Source organism: Phaenicophaeus curvirostris, chromosome 4 (genome assembly GCF_032191515.1).
Source record: "Phaenicophaeus curvirostris isolate KB17595 chromosome 4, BPBGC_Pcur_1.0, whole genome shotgun sequence".
Classification (NCBI taxonomy): Eukaryota; Metazoa; Chordata; class Aves; order Cuculiformes; family Cuculidae; genus Phaenicophaeus; species Phaenicophaeus curvirostris.
Window position 1 is genome coordinate 46,738,093 of NC_091395.1, and position 25,325 is coordinate 46,763,417.

General features: G+C 38.5%; 1 protein-coding gene across 1 annotated transcript; it reads left to right on the forward strand.

The window, feature by feature from the left end:
- The first annotated feature begins 591 nt into the window (after positions 1-591).
- On the forward strand, positions 592-21,501 carry LOC138720383 (microtubule-associated tumor suppressor 1 homolog). Its single transcript, XM_069856568.1, has 7 exons — positions 592-815; positions 12,521-12,676; positions 17,220-17,354; positions 19,413-19,517; positions 20,729-20,776; positions 20,976-21,099; positions 21,405-21,501. Exons 1-7 carry the CDS (start codon positions 620-622, stop codon positions 21,499-21,501), a joined length of 861 nt encoding a protein of 286 aa, XP_069712669.1. The 5' UTR covers positions 592-619.
- Positions 21,502-25,325: the final 3,824 nt, after the last annotated feature.

A 25,325-nucleotide genomic window follows, 5' to 3' on the forward strand; every position in this document is an offset into this window, starting at 1 on the left:
CATTCTTATGAGATTACCTTTACGGCCTTAACTTCACAGCATTAGTGGTCATAAATTAGTGCCTGTATAAACTGGAAAAAGAATTCTCTATGAAAGATAGGTGACTGCTACATAGAACCAGTTACTTAAACCTGTTCTGGGTCTGCTTCTGGATTTATGTTTTCTGTATGGCAGCTGTGTGTGAAAGATTTTAACCTCTTTCTGTGTTGTAACTTAAGACTTAGGCCAGGAAGCATATTGGAATGGCTGGTAAAGTAAATCAACCTAGATTAAGTGCAGTCATGTAACTGAATGATTTAATTTGAGTTTGGGGAGGGAGAGGAAGAAACTGTAAAATGACTTCTGTAGCCTCTTCAGTGTGTTTGTCATTTCCAGTGATTAGCTTCAGGCTTAGAGTATTGTGTTACTGAGAGACGTTCAGGAGATGATTCTTCAGGTTCTGAACTGCAGATGCGGACAATGTGACTGCAACAGCTAAGCATATACCTTACCTGTGTGGTCAGTATTTCATTTCAGATGCTGTAAAGGAAGATATTCAGCTTCTCACGGTGGTGTTGTGTGATTAAGGTGTTGTGGGTTTGTTTGTTTTTTGTTTTGTTTTTTTTTTAAAAAAAACCAGATGCCTTCTGTGAAAGATGGGACAGCACAAGGGACAAACATATCGAAGAAAAGCCCGGTCACACTACAAAGTGTATCTGCTCCCAAGGCTAAAGTGATGCCATCTGTGGTGCCCTTGAAGAAAGTGTGTGAAAATAGAACTGTCTGTCCTAATAAAGCACCTCCTCACAAAGGAGCTGTTCTGTCACCAAGCTCTGGTAAGAAAATTTTTCACTGGAATGCTACCACTTAACCAGTTTCTTAAAATTAAGATGCCTTATGTAACTTATTGCTGACAGAACTTTAAGGATGGTACGGAGCTGTAGTTCTGGTGCTAGAGATGATTCCATATAAATAGCAAATTGTTAATTCTGGAGGGGGGGGAAGGCAGGTTACGCCCCATCACTGCAAAATCTCGTCTTGTAAAGAATCTGTTTGAGAGGGTGCAGTGCTATTGGAAGAAGCAATATTTAAATATAATTATTAAGTAGAATTACAACTAAAATTACTCAAAATGAAGCAGTGAAGAGGATAAAATACATAGCTAGGATACAAAGCATTTATGGTAACTAACTATATGCTATCCCAGTGGGAGTAAGCCCTTATTTCAGGACATAATGTATTTTGTTCAGCCTAATTTTGATACAGCTCTATAGTTTCTAGAGAACATAATTGAAGGAGACACTACTGCTTGAGCTGCTAATTAAACTCAGACTTATTAATATCAAGGATGTGGTAGGGGAGGGAATCTCAAAATTGGTCTGTAGGCTACTGTTCAAATCCTGTGGCTGGAAACTACATCCTGTAATTCTACTCTAGAGATTCAGAAATGCTCTTGTAGGTTATGTGCTTTTTAAACTAAATGTGGCAATACAGCTAATGGCAAAGGTAGCCTAGCTATAAATGACTATACTACTGTACACTGTAATTGGGAAAGCGTGCACGCCCAGCTATACCCAGTAAAACCTGTTCATCGTTGTTTTTTTTTTTTTTTAACCCACTCGATCTAAGATTATAAACCAAAATACTCCTCGTAATTATTTAGAGGTGGTGAAGCATGATAAAAATCTGTTTCTGTAGTCCTTAATGGGATGAATCCCTCAAAGAAAGTAGATAGTAGGCTCTTTTCTGACTTGATCCTTGCTAATGTGAGGGTCTTGCTCAGTGAACTAGGTCCCTACCTGTAATCCACCAATTTCTTGGAAGACCTCTCTGTATACTAATTTACAAGTTTCCTATTTGTTACTAATATCTTAGAAGAACTGAGATGAATATAGATGTAGATGTATATCTGTCTCTTAAATATTGATGTGGAGTAGATTATGACACTTTCACTACAAATAAATGTAAACATGGCTAGGTTATTGGACTAACTTCTTCCCTTTGTAAGAAAATCAGATGCAGTTTGAGAAGCAGAAGTCATTTGCTGTTGAAAGCCTTTACTCCCCAAGTTTCTTGAGCTAAAGCTGTCACTCCTTAGTTTGTTTTATGTTGAAATTGAAGTAGTCAGTAGAAGACTCTTCCAAATTTTTCCTATTAGAAAAAGGCTGCTGAAGGTAAAATATGAAGCAGCACCTCAATGTTTCAGACTCATGCTATCATCTAATAATACTGAAACTTTAATGCTGCCCGTGATTAGAATCTTTTTTTCATGCTCTCTCCCCAGCCACCCTGGCAATACCCACCAGTCCTAGCGCATCTTACCATTGCTTATGTTGTGTTTTAGTGCGACAAAGTAGGATTTGATGCATTTAGCTACGTTGGGCTAATTTCCCCATCCCTTGCCAAGGGATTTCTTAAACAGGGTTCCTTGCTGTCTGGTAAACGTAGTACTGACACAGATCAGAGAATGGAAGTATGGAGTGGGAGAAACAAGGATGGGGAAAGGTAGGCGTTACTTAGTGGGGCTTTAGTAGCAACACCGTATTATATGACCACATCTTTCAGGTAAAACTTTATCTACTGCTGCTTACCCCATATATTTTTGATGTTTTTAAGGTAAAACTTTATAAGCACTTACTGTGGCCAAGTGCCATTAGCTAAAGCCTTCCTGTAGGAAGTAACTGTTTCTTTCAGTTAGGTCATTTGAGCACATCAGTATTGTGCCTTGATATAATTCCAACAGCACAGATAAATAACTTGGTAGCTGTACAGTTCTTTGCTGTCAGGATTTTTCCAGCCTACAGACAGACTAGCTAAATCCAGCGTGGTAGGGACTTCGGAAGGTCACCTAGTCCACCCTCCCCCACCTTCCCCTCCCCCACTGGCTGTAACTGGGTCAGCACTAAATTCAGACTGGGTTGTTCAGGCATTTGTCAAGTAAAATCTTAAAAATGTCCAAATCCTAACGACCTCATTGCTTCATGAGGTGCCAGCATAAATGCAACTAATTCTTAAGCAGTTGCTGGCAGTATTTAGATCGTTGGGCAGGAAGACAAATCAGTGTAATGAGTCCATTAAATATGCCAAACAAGGGAAATGATGATGTAACTCTGTCATTTCTAGTGTGTATGTTGTGGGAGACAAGCAGTTCTTTTGTCCAAAATGTATTAAAATATGTATCGTTCCCAAAATAATCAAGAGCGTGTAAACAGTAAATTCTGTCATGCACAGTCATTGTGAATTGGAAGCAGGAAACTCCCTTACAACCAAGAAACTAAAAAACAACCAACCAACCCTGTATAAAACACTAGTTATAAGATCCTTGTAATTTGGCAGGAGTTGAGATTTTGGCAATTTTCTTTCACTTGTAAATGTAAACCTTAAGTTTTCAGCATTAACGTAGTAGGAGCATGTCTTCTAAGGAAATTCCTCAATCCTCACCTGATAGGAGGTGGTGTAAGAACAGAAAGACTCATATGTCAGGTGTTACATTTTTGTGAGATTATTTGCAGAGCACATTAAGCTAGAAATACTTGCAGATGAGTGTTTGCCAGTATTGGTGTATCTTGGCTAACGTAAAGCCCGACTTTGCTTCTTTCTTTGCCTTAAACATCTTGTGGCACCAGCAATGAATAGTGGGGGTGGTGCAGTAGCAGATCTCCCCAAGGATGGAGCTTGGGATATCACCTGAGGACGTTATCTGTGGCACTGAGTTCAATGGAGGGGAGGTGCAGGAGTAAGCACCGCTCCACCTTGCTGGACCGAGCTCAAGGTCCAGAGCTGGCTGCTATGGGGGGAGATGATGCAGTGGTAGGCGCTGCCCCCCGCCCTGCCATCTTCCTCCACACACTGGACTGCCTGGGCTGAACCATCCCAAAAGACATGTGGCAGGGGGAGCACCCCAGCACGTACTGATGAGGGTCAGATGGGCCTTATAAAAGAACTTGTGAGGAACCACGTGGGGGGTTCTCACTCCCATGCTCTCTCTTGCCTATCACTTTGATCGGACCAGCCTGGACCATATAGCCTGGAAGAAGCTGCTGCCGTGACCACATGTTCCCGAGGAACTGCCGCTGCCCATTGATGTGATGACTTCTTTCCTTTTCTCTCTCTCTGGCTTTCTCTCTGTCTCCCTCCTGTTACCTTACAGTGTGCATGTGTGATCAGATCCGAGTGGCCACGGCTGCGTTCAGGGTCAGATTGTGATCTGAACAGGTTGGGATTTGTTCCTGTAACTTTGAGAAATTGCACCCCGATATCTCAGCTGTGCATCTTATTATTTTGATTTGTTTGTTTGCTGGAGCCAGGATAAATGTTGCTTTTGTTTTTTGCCCTGGGAATGACCTTGTTGGCCTCTGGATTGCTGCACAGATAAAGAAATCCACCTTCCCCAGTCAGGCCTGGATGCAAGCATATGGCTTGTGGGTTTGGGACATGACAGCTGTAACTCTGGAGTATTTGCTGAATTAGAAATTGGTTCTGGAAAAGGTGAGCCCAGCTTCATTCAGTGAACCAAAGTGGTTTGTGAAATGGCGAAGCCCCATTTCTGCAGCAAATCTAGAAGTTGGGTCACTTTTGCAAGCTGGACATCTCAAAATGATTTCTGTATCTATTTGTCTCAATTTCTCCATAAAGGAGAATGACCTGCAACTGCATACTCATTCTCAAACAAGTCTTATTTCTCTACAGCTAATTTTTCTGTGCTGGTGTGCGTAGATTTCTGTAGAACTGGATGACAGGCAGGATGTATTTTGCTGTGTTAGTTTTTCATCAGTGAAGACATTTACTAGAACTGAGAATACAGAATAAGTTGAGTTACCTGTTTTTTCCTAGAGGGCATGTGTAATTTTGGAGCCCTGGTTCAGGACTTTGAACCAGTCCCAGAATGAAAGCAAGTGTTGTTTTTGTTCCTAGCAGTTGCATGCAACCTTCTAATTGGATGTGCTTAACCATTGTGGAGGAGTAATTGCCCTGCTAATAGTTGAGAAATTATGGTTTGGGAAGAGTCACGAATTTCTCTCACTTGAAGGGAGGGGTGTGGAATGGGACTGGAGGAACCAAAAACCTTTGATGGTCCTATGGAACTAACTCTAGGTTCTTCTACTGTCAGCCTGTCCCAGCAACTGCATGTTACCACCCGTGCAGTTACACAGAAGCACTGTGATAGCTTGAGCCACAGGAAATGGTTAAATTTGTGTTTGAAAAGCATAAAATAGGGATGTAAATGACTTAATATAGATATAAAAATGTCAATGTCCAGCACTGCCTTTTTTTCTCCTACTGCTGACTACAACCTACCTACAAGTATGTAATGGGAGGGAACTTTATTTGCAGGGAAGAATTCTGATATGCTAGTACTTCACCTGCACTTCTACCTTAATATTATACCATTGAGTTAAACTTCCCATTATGTGGAATTTCACATTGTTGATGATGTCTTAACTGCAGGAGCTCTGTCAAGCTTTATGTGTAATTGAAACCATTTGAGGATACGAAGGCAGCAAAAATATTTACTGTTCAAGTCTTCCAGAAGTTAATGAAAGCCACATAAACCATCTTTGTAACCAAAACTTTTTTCACTGACAGTTAATTCTGACATTTTGTGTGCCATTTTGTCTCTGATTTAAGTCACTGATACACTGATTTAGTTCTTTGATGAGCCTAACTCAGTGGTATTCCCTCTTTTCCTTGCTCTTATTTTCATAGCATTTCACTAGCATAATGAAAGCTTGCAAGCTTGCATATAGAGAAGCTTCACAGTCTGAATTGTGTGTTACCTTAGAGATGATTTAGGACAAGTGAGACATTTTCCCGATGAGGAGTTTATCATACTGAAGAACTTCTGGTCTTCTGCAGCTGACTGAAGATTGGGGAAAATAATTGCCCATGTGCTATAGGAAGTATATTGAAATTGCATTAGATGACAGCAGGTTTAGTGATACTTTGAAAATACCAATCTGCTTGTTATTTTATAATTGCTAAATTCCTTTTGGTTGAATTTTGGCTTGATCTTACACGTCATTTTGGAAGCTTCTCTGAATTACACATTTAAAACCAGAGCAGGCTGTGACACATTGACTGTGTTCATTGAGTGTTGTTGCTGTTTATTTCACAAAGAAAGGCTTGTCATTTGTCAAGTCAAAACCAAATGATTTCAGTGGGTTTTCATACAGTTGGAAACATAAGCTTTGTAACTCAGGACTTACTGGTGTAGCCTTTTACAATACTAGTAAAGCAAAACCAAAATAATTTAGTTCCAATGAGCATTCCCACAATCCCTGAGTCTCTGTTCTGATAGTGAACCAGGAGCTAAACCAAGCATGGCTACTGCAAATCACTTTTCAAAATCACTTTTCCTGCTATCTACCATGTTACTCTCTAATGTTGGATTGAGGTGCTGCCAAGAGGAAACAAAATATTTTAAAAGGCAAAGATAGTTTCCACGTTCTTTGGCCTGAAACAGTCAGGACTTTTTTCAAAATGCTGGAGTGGAGGGTTACTGGTAAGTGTATCCATGTACTTTATCATGAATAAATCTGAAATACACCGGGATCCACAAATAATGCTTAAAATTTAGTTTCAACCAGTCTTTCTATGCTTTGTTTTTACTTTTGCAGAACAGCTAGCTTCTTTTATGGACCATAAAGGCAGATGTCTTACATGCTAGCTTATACAAGATAATTATTTGTCCTTATGAGATTATTTGGTCCCCTTTTCGCTTTCTTTAATACGTATATAGGGCTTCATTCCAGTAATTAAAGCCTGTGTTGAAAGTGTGCTTAAAACTCCCATATGCCCCTTCAGAGAGGTGATAAGGAGGAAACCAGTGTATCCGTCTTCATGGAGCATAATTTGCATAGACTATAGTATCGAACTTATCAAATGTATCTGAAAAGACTTCTGTCCAGCTGATCTGTTTGCAAGAGTTCAGAAAGCAGAGTAAGTTGTGACTTAGGAGCCTTGCAAGTCATCCTTTCTCTGATTGCTTTAGTTGGACTTCCTTGATGATGTCTCCACTCCACTTTGCCCTCACTTCTTGTCCATCCTCAAGAGGAATGGTTTGCTGGAAGCTGCCTGGAGCAATGTATATCCTTGTGCCAAGTATTGAGCTCCAAGCCTGTGCTTAGATATTGGGTCATTTGTGTACAGAATGGTCAATTCACAATTGGAAGCTAGAAAGGAGGCATAAAATGATGTAATCTGAATTCAGTTTAGTCAATTTGCTTTTAGCTTTTGTCACGTGCCTAGCAGAAAAATTTGGTATAACTTATCTGTTTTCTTTTGTAGCTTTTCATTAACAAGGAGCTCTCACTGTGGGATGGGTACTGCTCATGTTCTGCAAGCTTTCTATGGGTTTCAGCTTAAAAACACCTATTTAGAATGAACTATTTTGCATTTAGTTTTCTACATCAAATTGACATTGTAAAATGAGTAAAAGCGGAAGTGTTTTAGTTTGTGAGGTAATATGAGATATTGTTACTCAGTCCTTGGATGCAGTCTACTCAGGTTTTGGGGTACGGGAGGAGAAGGAGGAGATTGGAAACATTTGAAGATTAACTTAAACAATTTTTATTTCATTTTTATTTTTATGTATGACATATAAATGCTGTCAGAAATGTGGATGCATGTATAAGAACATGCTCCTTTAGGACTGAGGCGTGCACTGCTTCTTTACAGAAGAATTTCTTGGTGCCTAGTAATTTACTTGCAAGGGTATGCTGATGTGTCTTCAAGTAACTCTTCACCTGTACTGGTTAGTTCTGAATTCTCTGAGTGGTGGTAAAGGAAGAGAGAAATAGAAGTCCTCTTCCTGAAGAAAGTTGTACTTAAGTTTTGCTGTGGTGAGGGTTTGCAATGAATGCACAAACTCCTGCAACAGAATTTTCAAACATTTATAAATAATGTGGGTATAAAAGCTGCAAAAATTCTCAGTGCATAACATGAAGGAATGTGTGGTATGAAAAGCTGGAAAATAATGCAAACCATAATTGGACGTGGTTTGTGGTTTTCTTTGGTCTCAGCTTTTCTTGTAGTGTGTTGATTTGACTTTTCCTTGTGCCCACTATTACTAAAAGAACAGAACTTTCCAATAGCTCCATTAAAGCTAGTGAATTGGGGATTGTTTAAGTTGTGATGCAAACAGCTTATGACAGTCTCCTGGCAAAGCTGGAGTGGACAAGCTTTGCCACCACTGTGCAGCTGCCCTGCAAGGTGGCATAAAACTGCCTGCTGTCTGGAGACTTTCTGCCTGGGGTCATAGGAGAAGACAGCATGAATGTGCATACGTAGCCTCTAATAGTGCTGCTCTAGTTCAACCTGCAAAACGAAAAATTTAAAACTGAGTAAATCCAAAGGCAGCACGATGGCAGACAGTATTAGAGGTGGGGGAGCAGGTGTAAGTCCAGACTTGAGATCAGGGAGAAGAGCTATTTCTAGGTGCTGGAGAGGTCACATGCAAGGAGTTGATCCTGAGGAAAAATGGGGAAAGAATCTGCTAATATAATGCTAACGTAATGCCCTGTAGCACTGATGATCAGTTTCCAGTTTTAGACTGGGAATATTGAACTGTGAGAGGATGAACACATGAATACTTACCCATGTGGCAGCTCGGTTTTGGTTTTGGCACTAGCTTGCTGCTGGTTCTTTGATACCTGTGCCAAAGAGGAGCACTTCCATACAGGTTGTAGGTGAAGAGGAACCATCCATGGAAGGCTGCATCAGATGGGGAGTTGGGTCTTGCCTTAGTATGTAAACTGTTGTCTGATCAACTGTTATCCCTTGGACAAATAAATTTGTCTCATATAAATATTTCAAGACCCAGCAATAACTTAATATTCCCTGTCTTTGTCCGTGTATATTTTTAGCGGTTCAGGCATTATCAACAGGGTAATGTAACTGCATGCTGCCTTTTCTTTGGTAATTGACTTAAAAGAGAGGGCTAACTAGAAAAAGATTACCTGTAGGTCTCTGGCAGAATAGTGGAATGTGCTATAACCCTGCTCTATTACTCGAAAGAACACTTATATATGTATAGCATGTTATAGTATAACTAATATTGCTGAAGGGCTGATCAGGCAACCTGGGGAGCTTGCAGCTATCAGGAATCTGTTAATATTGCTATTGCTTTACAGTGCTCAAAATAGCAGCCATAGTTGTAAGAACATTTATGTTAAGATCAGTCTGTTGGAAAAAATACTGGAGTCCAGTTTGTCTTTCCATGACTTACTTGCTGTTTTTTGGCATCTATTGAAAGGAGCATGTTTTCTTGAAGGTTTACTCCCCTTGTACTGTAGACTTAGACTGCGCTTTTTCATCCTGCTTTTTTTTTTTTTTAAAAAAAAAAAGCTAAAAAGTTTCAGAGTCCTAAAATAAAGCCTTCTGGATTTTTAGAAATGCATGATACAAAAATTTCAAATTCAACATATTCAAGAGGAAGGCAAGGGAAGGCCAGACCAACTATTATTGTTAGCTTTAGGATTAAACAAAAACAGTGATGACAGAAGGCATCCATCCAAAGACTCCTTTTGCACTTAGTCTGCCCTAAGTTTCTGTTCAGGAAAGTGTTCCAACCATTTGTTTCCAGGTGTCATATAGTTCTGTGAGGGCTAGTTGTTCTGGTTGTAAAATGTGTCAATATGGTTTGAAATGATGGAGTTTGAATACATATTCAGCTTTACAGTCTGCCTTGTGTCAACGAAGTCCCAAGTTCACCAATACTAGCATATGTTTATTTTCTCAACTGGAATTTTTCAGGCTCCAATGCTATTTAAAGGAGGCTGTAATTTATTCTTGACAATAACCAGCTATGAGGGATTCATATGAGAGGATGACAATTTAAGTAAGCATATGAAACCTGACTCCAGAGCTGCTTGAAAAATGAGCTTTGCTCTTTGATTATTTCTATTCCAATATAAGAGATACTTTAACATAGTTGAAGTATTATGGCTGTTGCATAGAGACTTTTTTCTAAAGAACTGCTAACTCATTACATCACTGTAGAGGAATGTGATATTTCTAGTATTACACTTCAATGACTAGATTAAATAACTAATGAAATCCTATTACTTTGATGCACTTGCTTGTTGTCTTTATAATAATGGTTCACTAAATATCCTGCTTTTGTGCTTGTTTTTAGTACTTCTGTTTATATACTATATCTTCCTGCTTCTGTGCTCAAAACCTTTGCATTTAATTCTGTGCAACTCCTTTCTTAGGGAATAGTACTTGGAAAAATAAAGTAATTACTATAATCAAAGCCTTATAGCAAAGTACCGAGCAGTAGAAGAACTAGGAAGAGAGCGAAAGGTCATCTGTTTGACATCCTTCTGACACTGGGCATCATCAAGTTTGCTGTGCTCACTGCAGGAGTTTGAGTTCACGGCTGGTTTAGAGCACCACTGGATTCTGCTGTCTGCAGAGAAGCTGGGCTGGCTGCAAATTGTATATAAGGAACATGCTGTATGAGAAAAGACCAAATGTTTTCACGTGCTTGCCTTCACCCCACTTGAGTGAAGAAAACAGGGGTTTGTTTCTGTACCTTTTAAACTGGATGAACAATTCCAGTACAATACTGTTCAAGCATGCAACTTCGTCTTTAAACATAAGCAGTAAAATGCAGCTGATAAGCTGTGTTTGTTCCTCAAGCTGCCTTTTGAAAAGTATGACTTAGTAAGTTAAAGCTTTACAAACTTTGAGTGCAATTTTTTTACAGTGGTCTGGTTTTTGTTGTAGTTTGTTTCCTTTTGGGGAGGTGGGCTTTGTTTGGGTTTTGCATTTATTTTGCTGAGAGGCTTTTTAGAAAAAAATTTGGACTGGTCTGGGTTAATTACTTTTCTGGTATGTTTATACCAGGCTACATAAAGCCATATACAGAAGCCTGCATAGTAAGGCCAAGCATGTAGTAAAAGTGCACCTGTGAAGAGAGGTCTGACGTAAAGCATGGTTAATGACTCATTGAAGCTGTTATTAAACATGCATTAGGATATTATATAGGTGTTGTATATAGGGCTTCTCTTCTGTTACCAAGCTGATGTGAACTGAGGGAAATAGTTTGGATGTACCTTCCTTTATTAGTACTGTTCATGGTTTTGGGCGTTTGATTCAGAATACTTGGAGACACGTTATCTAATCCTGTCACACCACCTACTGTTGAAAAGCAGACATTGGCCGTGAATGTTCTTGCCTAAGTCTTAATGTTATCTTCTTAATGTTGTGCTTTCTTGGTTTTAGTGCAAACTGATGATTTCTTGGTCGATGGTATTTCAGTGTGGAGATCCTGCAGATGTCACAGCTAATTTTGTCATATTTTAACATCCTCTTATATAGGTTAAGCATAATGAAAATGTGGTTTATAGGGACAAGAATAAAGGGAAGGGTTTTCCCAACTAAATAGAAATTTAATTCTTCTAAGTCAAATCTGAAACGCTTTAGCTGTCTCTTTTCAAGTAAGATAAACTGCATCTCTCAGATTTGAAAACCGTAGTGACATCAGAAGCTAAGATGATTTGTAAAATGTCTTTTGTTATAGTAAGTAACAAAATATATATGTTTTTAAAAAGTAGCTAAATATCTTCTATATCTCCATTTTTGTTCTTGTACAAAAATGAAAACCTCTTTTCCATAGTTATTCAGAGGACTTTTTCTGAAGATCTTGATGTCGAAACTGACAGTGCTGGAAAGACAAGTCTTTGTGTACATGACTTCCTTTGGGTGGTTGTAGTTTTAATCTGGGTGCACCCGTTTCAGGAATAAAATAAAGGCTTAATTTAACTAAACTCACACTTTCTTGCAGAAAGTGTAGTTGCTGTGTTAGCAGTACAGGAATAAACTCCTTCTGAAGGTGACACATCTGTCTCCTTTATAGACGTTCCTCCTGTTTAAGTTAGCTGTTGGGCATTTTAATTAAACAAGCTGAAATGAAAGGAGTAATTAATGCAAAAATGTGCCTGCCCCAGTTGGCCATTAAGAACTTAGTTCTGGGCAGTGCTGTTTAACTAGTTCTGCAAAACTAGTCAGTTTTCAGTATGTTACATGAATAGAAAGTAGTTTGATACTCTGGTGTTGTGTTTGTCCTTGAAACTGTATTATCTTTTGAAGTGCCTGCTCAAATGCAAGGGGCGTGGGGAAACGTGTTTTGAGGGTGGGAACAAACAAAAGAATCTTTCTTGAATTGTCTTGGAGCCAGAGGTTATTTTTATGGGATCAGCAGTACAGCCAACCATAACACATGGACGTAGGAGAATGCTAGGAAGACTTCTTTTATGTGTGGAAATGTCTGCCTTGAAGGCCAGTCTCTAAAGCTCTTATCTTGTTCCTGAGATAAATCACAGGTAAAACAGGATCCTTTAAATCCTTGAACTGTTTTTCAGCTTTACAGGATTTTTAACTATGTCAATATGAGGTAGGTCAAGACATGTTTATATGTTATTTTCATGTGTAAATCTTTTACTTCTAGGCACGTATGTAGAATAAGCAATTGCTTGAAATTTTTTGCAACTCCTTTTGTTCTTTTCTCTCCCTCCATCTTTCCCCTAATTGACAGGTATAGGATCATTGCCGAGGGAGAAGCATACCTCGGTGAAAAAATCTACAGCCTCCTGGGCTAGCTCGGGTAAACTGCTCACCAAATCCAAAGTGCCTGTCAAAAGATCAGCGCTTGAGAGGACACCTAGCATCTCATCAGTCAGCAGCACGCAGAGTGAGCAAAGTCATTTCAGCAGTAATTTTAACTTTTCCTCTGGGTTATGGGTTTTAACTGATAGCCAGCATCAACTGCTTCTTGAAAAACCCCCTTGAAGGAAGTCCTCTCTGACAATGGCGTGTGTGACTTCTCATCATACGAAATATTATTAGTTCTCAGTCTTACTCTGTTTGCCTCTTAACTTTCCTTCTTGAGACGTTCCGCCTGAAGGAGCCTTGAGCCCTAGATTTTAATTTGATATGTAGAGGTTCCAGTACATCTCCTCTACCATCCTGAAACATTGCAAAAACAGTGGGCATTCCTGAGCAAAAATGACTTTTTTTACATATGGTGTAATTAGAAATAAGTCTGAACTGTGTGGATGGATTACCTGTCATAATATTTGGAACAGCACATTACAGAGTTTTGATACTAAGTGCTCTTTTTGCACTAGATCTCATCTGCTTTCAGAGTGTTAAGGCACAATATGTAGATGAGATCAAAAGAAGGTAAGTGAAACTGCTTTTAGAAGGTAAAACTTTGTGTGGGAATACTTCCGTAATTTCCAAGAAAAGTGTTAGCATTGGTGTATTACCTGAACCCCAAATCCATCTGGATTAAAACTAGGGAGAAAAATAACAGAACTAGCTTTGAGTTGAAGCTTTGCAAAGGGTCTGTACCAGGAGTTCTAGAGACAAAAAAAATCGAAGGAAATAACACAACTGACTGTCAAACACACTAGTATGCCTAGCTACGCATATTCAAATGAGCACATTCAAATATTCTGTTACTATCACGTCGTTTGTTGTATCTTGGAGACTGGGCAAAGGCCTTTCTTTTGTGCTAGATGTCATTTACATCTGTCTTCAATAGACTAAAGCAAACTGTGGTTTGATGTGTCTCTAGTTTATGTATGCGCATATGCATACATGTATAACTAAATTTTCTCTTGTTCTCCCCCCCCGCCCCCAACCTTGTAGCACCCTCATTTAAAAAAAGTAAGACCTAACATATTCCTCAAAGGAATAATAGTATATGTAATAAAATATGCAGTGTGTGATCCTGTGTAACCGGCTTGGTTCGGCTGCTGTGACGGCCATGTTGACTTTTGCTGTTCGGTTTAGGACTGTATCTGGAATGCCTAAGCAGCTTTGTCCTTCCTTCGCTTTACTGCCTCTTGTAACAAAGGAAAGGGTCATCGCTTCGTAACAAAGAAGTGTATTCAGATTAAGTATCCAAACAGATGACTCCTTATTTAGCCTGATTTGCTAGCTGGTTTAATCTGTTTTATCCACTGCCTTCCAGCTTACAATTTTTTCCACTCCGATTCACGAAGAGCAAGCAGGACCAATATGAGAGGTTGAACATGGCTGCAGTCTCTTTAGCTTTAAGCTCGCTTTGATCCTTTTTAAATGACTATACCAGGAGGACTCCGCAGTTGCACAGAAACTAATTTTTCTCCTATTATTTTCATCAATTCTACACTAACGCCACCGAGTGACTCGGGAAGCCACTGTGATATTACCTTACTGACATTGCTGTTAGTGGGATCTTACAGCTTTTGTATTATTCCTTTGTTAGCCACGTTTACTGGGAAAAGAAGTAGGTTGTATTCCTTTTTATTTCTATTTTACAGCATGTATTTTTTTTTTAGAGACCGGTCTATTTATGCAATGTTTTGACTTGTTGAGTTTCCACAAGATGAATTTTCTTTAGTTAATTTCTTATGCTTGATGGAATTTGTGTGATGGTCAAGTTTTGCAAGTACAAGTGTAGGTTACATACAAATTTGTATATCAGTGAGGTAAAGTTTTTTTGCTGAATCAAATTGGAATGAACTAATGAATATACTTTGTACTTTAATATTAAATGCAGTGCTGTTCCTGAATTTTATTCTTTTGTTTAGCCTATTATACAATAATGTAATGGGAGGGGGAGGGGAAATCTGTTTTTATAAACCTAATGTTTTTATTAGATTGTTGGAACACGCAAAGATCAAGATGGGAGGCTTATGCTGTGACTGTCATGAAATTTACAACAAACTATTGTGGTTTTCTCAACAGTTATAAATTGTCAGTCTCTTAGAGTCTGCCTTGTGTTAGTAGAGAAAAAAAATTTCAGAAGAGGCTTCTCCTGCTGTGTCAGATCAGCCCTTTGTTATGGGATGTCCTTGGATTGGTAGTTTCCTGTGGCAGTTTTAGGGGTTTTCTTTGTCTAACGAGAACTGGAGTTTTATGAATCTTTTCTCTAAAAACTTTATTTGAGAAGTTTGGAAATCATGAGTTAGAAATGCTTTTGTTAGTGAAAGCCTATTTTTGCATGCAAGCTATCAGTTTGAGCACTGGAAAATTTAGTTTTTAACAGTGGAAGGAACTTTTCCTTTTTTAGTCTTAAGCTAAAAATACTGTCATTTGAAGACACTGAAAAATTTAAACTCATGAGGTTAAGAGCAGAAATTAATTTTAATTGCATTAGAGGGATTGCCTATAAAGGAAAGTGTTTCAGAAGTTAAAAATGTTATTCTAGCAATTGATCTCAAGCTGCATTTCTGTACAGTCAGTACTTCACTAAACTTCCTTTAATGTGCTAAGTTTTCAAACTCTTCAAATCTTGGCCCAGGTGAGATCACTTCATACCTGTCCATATTTCAAGATTGCAGTAGCTACTCCATAGTAGTAGCTATTTCTATGAGTAACCATCTTTGAATTGCGTAGTGGTCAAAATTCGCAAGTTTGCCTTTTTTTCTGCATAGAGCCTGGGTAGCTGACTCCAGAGCCTCTAATAGGACTAAACAGAGCCCTAAAGAGTCCCACACTAGAAGTGTGCATCTGTACCCCAAGTGTTACTTCTATGGCATGCTTCTGCTTTAGAGGAAAGTAGCACAGCATCTTGTAGGCAGTTGTTAACTGCTTGCAGTAAGATCTGGGCAAAAATCCTTCATTTAGGGATTTACAGAAAAAGTTGAGGACTGCTTCAGATCTCAATACTTGACTCAAACCAAATTGTTTTAGTTATCTGATATTAATTGGGGTCAGTTTCTGGCAGAACAACTGTGTTAAGGATGTGTTGTGCAAATTTTTCCTAGTATACAGGTTTTTTGCAACTATTTAGCTTTTGTGCCTTTAAAGAAGCTCTAAGTTTCCAAGTGGAGGACTGCGGTTGCATATGTTTCTAAACTGGAAGGCAATTCTGTCTCTGTTTCTGTGGTTGAAAATGTATTGATTAATGGCCAAAAAGCATCTTTTTGAAGCAGTTAACTCAGATGGTTCATGGAGATGCATTTAAAGATACTACAGTAATCTCAAAACTGTATGTTCTATGTTTCAATGAACAACATTAGAGATGTAGTTCATGCTACCTTTAAAAAAATCACTTTAAAGATAACTTTAAAATATCACTTTTAAAACCCAAACACTAATCTGAGACAAACCTGGTATTGTACAACATCCTTCCCCCATCTTTTTTTTTTTTTTCTTTAAATGACTAGAGAAAAAAGCTACAGTGAGAGAAACTGTTCCAGTGTGACAGTTTTTGTTTGTCTCTGGTAAATGCTATGTCAATTTCTTATTCTTTGACTTGTCAGTACATAATTTTCTAGTAATTGAACCGAAGTGTACTCAGTCTACACTTTAGAAATGTTTTCATATTTTTTCTGGGAAAATAATGCTTTCCTCAAACTTCAGTTTTCTTCAAGGAAAAAAATTCATTGTGACAATAAGCTGAAACCTCACAAGTTCTTTTGATATGGAAGCAAATGTCTTCTGTAGCAACTGCACTGTTAGTAGTAAACCAGATTTTGATGTTAGATAGCAATTACTTATTGTCTCTCCTTTCCCAGTTTGGGTCCGTCTCCCTCTTTTTTGAGAAAGTTTTTTTGTTGCATGACTTCAGCTGACACAGGATGGGATCAGGGTAGCATAGGCAGCCTTCTGCTGTCACTGGGAAGATCACTGTTATGAACAGAGACTACAGGAACCTTTGATAAAACTTGTGGCTGGCGGATGCAGTTGGGCTTGCACGTGGTGGGTTTGATTTTTTTTTTTTTTTTAGTGCCCTGCAAGTAGGACAGGAGTGCAGAATCTGCTGGTGGTGTGTGCACGATATCATTGAAACAGTGCACTCAGCTGAAATGAGCAAGAACAGAGGAAGGTGTTGTGTGAGGAAGCTGTCTGAGTTTTATTTAGGTTTAATTTTAACAGTCAGCTCTGTGGCCAGAAAGTCTTTGTGTGCTAATGATGTTTATTCTTTTCTGTATTTTCTTTGTACAAAAAGATAAGACTTATGTATCTTGATCAATATACTTGTATATATAAAACCCCTTCTTATGCATAGTTCAAAACTTCATGTCTAGTTCTAGGAAGTGTTTCTAATAGTCATAGGCTGATCTGTTACAGTTCATCAGTCTGTCTGTACTGAAGATATCACAGGTGGTCATAATATTTTTATTTCAACTTGTTTTTCTCCTGACTTTAGCCAGGAGTAAAATAGGCTTGTTTTAGGATGTAGTTTTCCCCCAGCTAGATACTGCCTAGAGTCAATACTTTGTTGTTCTGTGTTGCAGCTGCAGGTGCCACAGTCGTGATCAAGAATGGAGAACGGCCTTCAAAACCAGTCTGCCAGAATGGTACTTCAGGATCTGTCCCTTTGAAAGCAGTGCCAAGACCTAGATTACACTCACTGAAGTCAAGTCCAAAAGGTATGTGAGTCTGTGTATAGATAGGGTGACACTACAGTTACTACTGTTAGGGTACCTCACCTTTTGCAGGTGGCTGCCTCCTGAAGCAACGTTTATTAAACAGTGGTCTCTGAAAGTAGTACAAAGAAGTGAAATCATAGCAGTGGTGCTTCAAGTTTTATAAGTTTTCATAGGAAGGCTGAAACGTCCTTTGTATTGTCCTAATTGACTGGGGTATTTCAGGCAAATGAGGAGGAGGTCTGTACTGGGATATGGCTAGGGTTTTCATGGTACAGGGACTAAATGCACTTTGCTATGTGGCAGGTGTCATTGCGTGGGGTTTATGTTGTTTTAATAAGATTCTTTTCTGTCACAAAGCTCAGGCATAGACTCTGTGGCTGCTGGTGATCTGTAGAGTGGACCTACCTTGAATTTATCCTGAGTGTATTGTTCATTGTCCTTGTATTCATACAGCCTTTGCATTATCTCTACCCCTTTCAGGACAGAAAGGACCTTTGGGGTCAGAGATGTTTTTTTGAATAAGGTACTATTAAATGAAATATCTTTTATAAATTAATGACATTACCCCATCTTTCCAAAGGAAGAATCCCAGAAACAGCTTAGCTCTTCATGCTGCTTTTTCTTGCTATTTTTTGTACTGACAGAAGTGGAAGCAGAGGTTTGCTCTGATTTTTAGCAGAGATAAGACAATAATGTTTCATTATCTGGTTCTGAAGGAAACATTATTTTTATATATAGTTTCTGGTTTTGTATTAAACACTGCTCTGCCTATTCTTATGCGACCAGAACCCCTTGATCAGCTAACAGTGCTTCTCCACTCAAGCCACAAACAGCAGTTGACAACTCATTCTCTGGCCAAAATTAAAGATATAATGGGAGCAGATAAATAAGCTTGCTCTCTCCCTCTCCTAAATCCTAGTTATAATCAGCTTGCTCCTGACCATCTTTGTGGTTAACTGGCTACTGTAATTGGATAAACGTGATTAAATACTGTGCTTCTGCTTTACGCTTAAGTTTTAAGCTGGTATCTAACATAACAGAATAAATAGAAGAGATGGCTGGCAAGTGTCATGCTTTAATGACATGCTTTAAAAAGATAAACAGTGAAAAGAAACAATTTGCCACAAACTGTAAATCACTTTGAAACGAGACGGATTACATGGCTGTCTGACAAGCTGATGCTTTTTGTTGGGGTCTAACACATGCAACGCAACTATGCATTGCTCAACATCTTCAGTGACATGGGTGCTGCAGTACCTGTGGGAGCAGTGTTGCCAGAAGAAGCTGGTATTCCCCCCTCGACCTGGTGTTTCTTGGGTTGTTCTGTTGTTTTGGGCCCTTTCCATTTGAAGAGGGCTGTTTGAAACTGGAAGAGTCACCTGGAGACTTAGGAAGATGATTAGAGTCTCTAACTATATTACCTATGAGCCTGTGTAGTCAGACAAAAAGGACAGTAAGGAGAGAAACTGTAACAGTCTGCAGTAACTTGAAAAGGACAACTATGAATGTGGTGGTGTCAAACTCTTCTCAGTAGTATCAGATGATGTGACAATGGGAAATGATTGCAAATGGTAGAGTGGGGGTTGAAACATTGCCCAGTAGGGCCACAGAGTCTCCTTTCCTGGAGGTTTTCAAGGCTGAGCTAGAAAAAATCATTGTCTACTGATCTTGTTTTGTTGGTGGCCCTACTCTGAATGGGAGGCGGGGTAGCTGGCCTTTGGAGGTCCATTTCAGCCAACGTTTCTGTAGCTGTGCTTTATTTGTTGCTGTTTCGAGAGTTGAGTAATTTCATTTTAGTGCTGAAGTGACATTTTTTTACTGATGTTTTCTTCTGCCTAGAGGCTTTATTAAAAGTATCTTTTTATTTCTTCCAATGTGAGCTCTTATAAAGCAAAGCTAAGTTTAAATATACTTGAAGTTTTCTAGAGAAGTGTCTTTCTGTATTTATTTGAGTAGATTTGTACATCTTGTACTTAATTGTAAATATGTAGTATTAGGCATGCCTTTAACTGCTGTCATAGTTCTACTTTTAAACCTAATCTAAGCTTCTGCTTCTAGGAACCAGGGCAAGGTCTGCCTCACTGAACCAGTGCACACCAAAATCATCTGGGCCAGTGCAATTGGCAAGGAAAGCCAATGAGGGCAGAGGTAATCAGCTGTTGGGTAAAGTCAGTTTTCACTTGTATTGTTGAATCCCTCTGTCTTGAGAAAAAGCAGCTATGCTCTGACTTCAGAGCCTGCTCTTTTTCCTTGTCGTTCACAGTATTGGAGACTGACTCTGCAGTGCTCCTTATGGAATTTTTTTATCTACAGTGGAAATAAAGGGCATTTGTTGTCCACTGTTGTTAAACTTGCATCACATGAGGACTCGGAATACTTGATTATGTCTGTTAAATGATATTCTGTCACCTGCTTGTAAGTGCATATAATTGCAGGACACAAACCAGACTGGATTTCCCAAGTTAATGTTTAATTTGAGCATGGTTCTTGTTAGAGCATGCTAATCGGCTTTGGCTGTTGAGGATAATATTTACTCCACTCTTTAACTTCCAATTGAAATTAGTAATTTTTAGCAGAGTGCATCGAAAGAATAGGTCTGGATCCTCAGGCATGCTTTGTATAACAATTTTCACTTTGGGAGCAAAGTTCTGTTTGTGTGACTGAGGTGCAGGAAACATGAACGGTAGGAGTGTGAAGCAAACTGTTTCCTATTGAAACACCTGCTATAGATCAGACAGTACTTCCAAAGCCTGAAGAAACCCGAGGGGTGTTGTCAACAGATGTCGTATACACTTCTACACCTGACTTTAGCACTTATACCTAGCAGTCTGAAAGAGTGCTTTCATTTAATTAATATCTTTTGAAATAATGAGGTTCTTGGGTCAGTTTTCACATGACTGTAAAACAATACAGTAATGGTAAATTAACCTTATCGCTGCTTTCGTTTATCTATTACTTGATTGCTAGCACATTTGAGAACTTTTAACTTATACCTCCTTTATATAGGTAAAATAACTGTAGCATATACGTGGAAAAAAGTTACTATGACAGTGGTGAAGAGGATAGTTTATCTGTGGTCCCTTATGAATAAGTAACATAAAACGGTGCTACCTCAATTAAATGAAGGGTGATAGTTGTAATGGAAAAAAATATTTAGCTTACTGGGAGTTCATCATGAATTTTCCAAATAGTTTAACCTTGTAATGCTAAATCTTACTGTTGAATGTGCTATCGGCCATTGCAAGAAAGGAACTGAAATTGCTAAGTTTGAGGGACTTGTGTGGAAAAAAAATCTAGAAAAGGCCCCTTACTGGCTTGAAGTGTAATTCTTTTTTTTTTTTTTTTTTTTTTTTTTTATTTTCTGATCATCATAGGTGCTCCTGGAAAAAATCGACACCAAAGCCTGTCTTGTTTGGGTTCCGGTGAGTTTTCTGAAGGCATTTTGTTTTCAGTGTTGCAACTTAAGTTAGGTTTATACATCATATTACTATATTGGTTCTTTTTTTTTGGGAGAACAGTTTTGCAATAGGTAATTCTGTAAACCAGCACTGAATTCCAGTTTCAAGGGATATGGAGAAAAGTCTGGGGTTTTTTTGTCCTTACTGTCTTCTGGCTACTCAGCTCTTAGAATATGCAGTCTGTGTCAGTCTGTGTTTCCAGTGAAGCATAAGGAGACTTTAACTGTAACCAAAAAAGGCATGGTGATGAAACTTGGATGTAGTTTTTGCTGTTTAGCCACAGTGAGGTAAGTAATGATTAAAGCTTCTGTATTGTGCCTTTAAAAAAAAAATAAATAGAATAGTCATGCAGAATAACAGGGTTTTCTTGAAGGTTCATGGTAAATGACCTTTTGGTGTCAGCTGTCTCTGTGTGTTAATGCAGACTACACTTGGATATGAATTTGAAATCATCTGAGTGTGTTGATGTGTGTGTCTGCCTGTATGGCAGTGGGAGGAATTACAGCTGATTAAGTGGCAGATGGTATTCCAAAATCTGGCTGAGTTTTAAGGGCTTCATATTGGGTTTGTTTTTCGTGTTTATGCCAATTAGGACACCTGGTGCTGGTTTCTATCTGCCAGAGAAGTCTTCAGATGATGTTTCTGCTCATAGCAATTTCCTGGTCTTTTCAAGAGAGTTGGCAGTCTAAATTAGTTTCCCAGTCAGCAGTGTGTATTTGTTGAATTAAAAGCTGCTTGTAATTAATTACTTGTTGAAAAGCCATTTTTGAAAGCTACTGAAGATCACTGGAAAGCCCTATGTCCTCTGAGTGAATAGCAGATGCCTTTCTGAGAGATCTGTTATAGCCAAGCAGATGTTATGAATTTGACTGTGGAATTATTGGATAAATCAGTTCTGACCTCTAATTCTGGTATTGTGACAGTATGTTTTTAAGTTCCTGTAGTCATAATGTGAGTCTAGTTGTTTTGCCTTTTGCTGTTTTGGTTCTCAAAACCATATAAATTGTGACTGAGTACTGACCTAGGTATCTTATAGCATAGCATAGCGTCACCAGGTTGGAAAAGACCCATCGGATCATCAAGTCCAACCATTTCTATCAAACACTAAACCATGTCCCTCAGCACCTCGTCCACCCGTCCCTTAAACCCCTCCAGGGAAGGGGACTCAACCCCCTCCCTGGGCAGCCTCTGCCAGGGACCAATCACCCTTTCCATGAAAAATTTCTTTCCTAATGTCCATCCTGAGCCTCCCCTGGTGGAGCTTGAGGCCATTCCCTCTTGTCCTGTCCCCTGTCCCTTGGGAGAAGAGGCCAGCAACCACCTCTCTACAACCTCCTCTCAGGGAGTTGCAGAGAGCAATGAGGTCTCCCCTCAGCCTCCTCTTCTCCAGGCTAAACACCCGCTGAACCTCGCTAGCAAGCATAAGACTTTGTACAAAATGCTTGCTTTTTTGTTTGTTGCTTTTATTGATACTTGGCTGAGCTAAGGTTAGTTTAGCTGTAGCCTGTCACCAAGTTTCATGAGCTCATGTGTAGTCCTTAGAGGAGGATCATACAGCTAGCAACATGTGTCATCTGAGGAAAATCTGGATAAGCAACAAAGTTTCTAAACTACAAACAGAAAATAAAATTATTTTTTCTTCCACTTACTTTTGATAGTTTTAAAATATAAGCCCTAAATTTAGCATGGTGCTTTCTCTGTTTTCCATGAAGATGAGTGATTAGTATGCCCCTCCTTTTTATTAGTTTAATATAATTTTGCTTGTGATTTATCTTTTCCAGCCTAATAAAGAATGTAGCTATGTAGCCTTGAAGTATTTGATGCTGTAAAAACACAGTTATAAACTCCAAATTTGCTGTAACATTTGGTGATTGTTTAGCAAATGCTCTTTAGCATCATAGTTTCGCTAGCTGAATAGCTTTATATCAGTGTTTGTCTTAATAAACCTGAAGTGTTACCTCCTGTGGTGAGTCAGCTTCCAAAATTGAATGTTAGGCTTTCAAGTTTCTAACTTGTACAGAGCACGAGTGTAATTTCCCATGTATGAATGCAGAGCTTTCTGATCGAAGATTTTGGTTTTTTAAGAAAGATTTGTTCCATCTTCACAATTGCAGATAGTTCTTACAGAATGAAAATATTGTGTGGCTGTTTGGATGTTCTGCAGTACAACGCCTTACATTTTAAGAAAAGACAAATGATCTATTTTGTAAAGAACTGAAATAATGCCAGCTGGTACCATGGAGAATGGGGTCCACTATCTTTTTTTTTTTTTTTTTTTTAGTGGCCTTGGTATTATAGTGAAGCTTTGTTCTAGTGATTTTTAGCTAGTCTAAAGTTTCTGTTCTTCTATTTCAGTGCTTTAGTTAACACTACAATTTTTAGCCTCATTCAGTGAGGAGATTCAACACCACTTCTGTTTCTTGTCTATATGCTCTGTCTGAAGAGTCAGGACTAATGTATTGCTTCAGGACTGTGATAATTACAATATTAAGGCATTGATTAAGTGTCTAGCTCAGTTGTTAATCTTGCTTTCCACATTACTTCAAGGATGGAAAAATACTGGGCATTTCTAGGATATCGTCTCTGTTCTCTGACTGCTTGAGCTCCTTATCCGTTTTCCGTTCACTTACAGCAATGATGCAAAGCCAGAATCTGCTTGACAAAGCAAGGCACAACATACTGTTAGTATGCCTGTAAAATCAGAGATGTATGTACTAGAAGCTCTTCATTACTTGTTCATGTTACTTACGTATTCCTTTTTGCGAATTCTGTATTTTTCATGGATGATATCTACAAGCTCTGTGATGTATTGTTAAAAGCAAAGGCAAAATTAACTTCTTGAGCATATTATGTTTTATTATACTTTTTAACCTGCTAACTTCAGGTAAGAATGTACATGTGCATTGTCATGTCTTAGTGTAAATATGACTAAAATGTTGCCTTTTTTGAGATGTCATTTTGAACTAGATGCAAAACCACCTTAAAATGCAAAATATTAGTCCTCTTTCCTTGTTTCAGAGAATATAGGCTGACCTTGTTTTTTTTTTCTCGAGTACCCAACTCTTGTTCAGAAGAACATTTATATAAAACACATCCTAGAGGTCTTAAACAGCATCAGAAAAAGCAAACCAACAAACAAAACAAAAACTTCACCCCTAAACCCCAACAATTATCGTGAAGAGTGTGTTGCAAAGACAGTTTTTCAAACAAGTGGTTTTTAAGTTTAACATATCCATTTTTATTTTGCACCACGAGAATGGTTAAACATTGGAATAATCTTCCCAGGGAAGTGATGGTTTTCTCTACACTGGAAGCTTTTAAGGCTCAGCTTGACAGGGTGCTAGGCCATCTCATTTAAGCTGTATATCACGTAAAAAGGCTGGAATAGATAATCTCTGAGGTCCCTTCCAACCTGGCATTCTATGAATAGTAGTATGTGGGATTTTTCCATGAACTAAAACTGCTGTTGAACCAACTCTGCTCTTCTTCCAGTGTCTTTTAGTACTGTACTCTGCAACTCATGGGAAATCAATTCCCTTAAGAGTCATACAGGAAACAGTTTGATGGGTAAATATCTTACTTTTTATAGCTCTTTCCTGTTCTGCACTGGAATAAACGAGGTACCTTGTGCAGTGAAGTTAAAAACAGGAGGAAGTTTCTGCTGTTGCTGGTATTTTGTCCCATGCTTAAGGCACTCTGTAGAAAAGAAGTATTTAAGTGCTTGTTAAAACTGGGCTGAGCCACAAGGACTTTGGTCCAGGTGCTCCATATTTCAGAGTTAACATCCGTAACTATTTCTAACCAGGAATTTGACTTTAGATGCTTTGAGGCTGAATTCTCGATCTCTAATAAGAGCTTCAGCTTTTGGAAATAAGTTGAGTTCATCAGTTTTTCTGTTTCTTCCCTTCTCTCCAAAAGAAAAGCCTGGAAGTTTTTCAGAAAAACTTTAACGGTTTTGTAAACCCTGTGGGACAAAGCAGGAACAAGATTAGATTCAGTATTAGTTTAATGTATTCAATATTTTATACATTGGAAATTCAAGGAGTCAAATAGCATAAATTAGCGTTTTTCCTTTATCCCTTGAAAAGCAACAAAAAGAAAAGGCCTGAACTCCTTTTTGCAGATATTGTACTGTGTCGTGTACTGTTTTTGTTGCCTTTCTAGCTGTGATTAAAAACCCAGCTATGGTCTTTTTTTAGATGTTTTTCATCTATGTGAATTACGAGGACTGTCTGAATGACTTAGTTGTTTTGTGTGATCTAGTCTTGGAATACCTTCAGGGCAATAAGGAATGTTCTTATAAACAAACAGCAAAGCTACTTAAGCTGTTACATGTGAACCAGCTATAAAATCAGGTCTTTATTTCACCATTTTTTGTAGAAATAAATGCAGAATTTATCTAAATCTATGCAAATTCTAGTTTCTTATTAAATGCATTCATTAGGGAGATATAACAATTTTTATTTTGAAGAGTTAAGGGAATATCTATAAACTTGAAATAACCTTTGATACC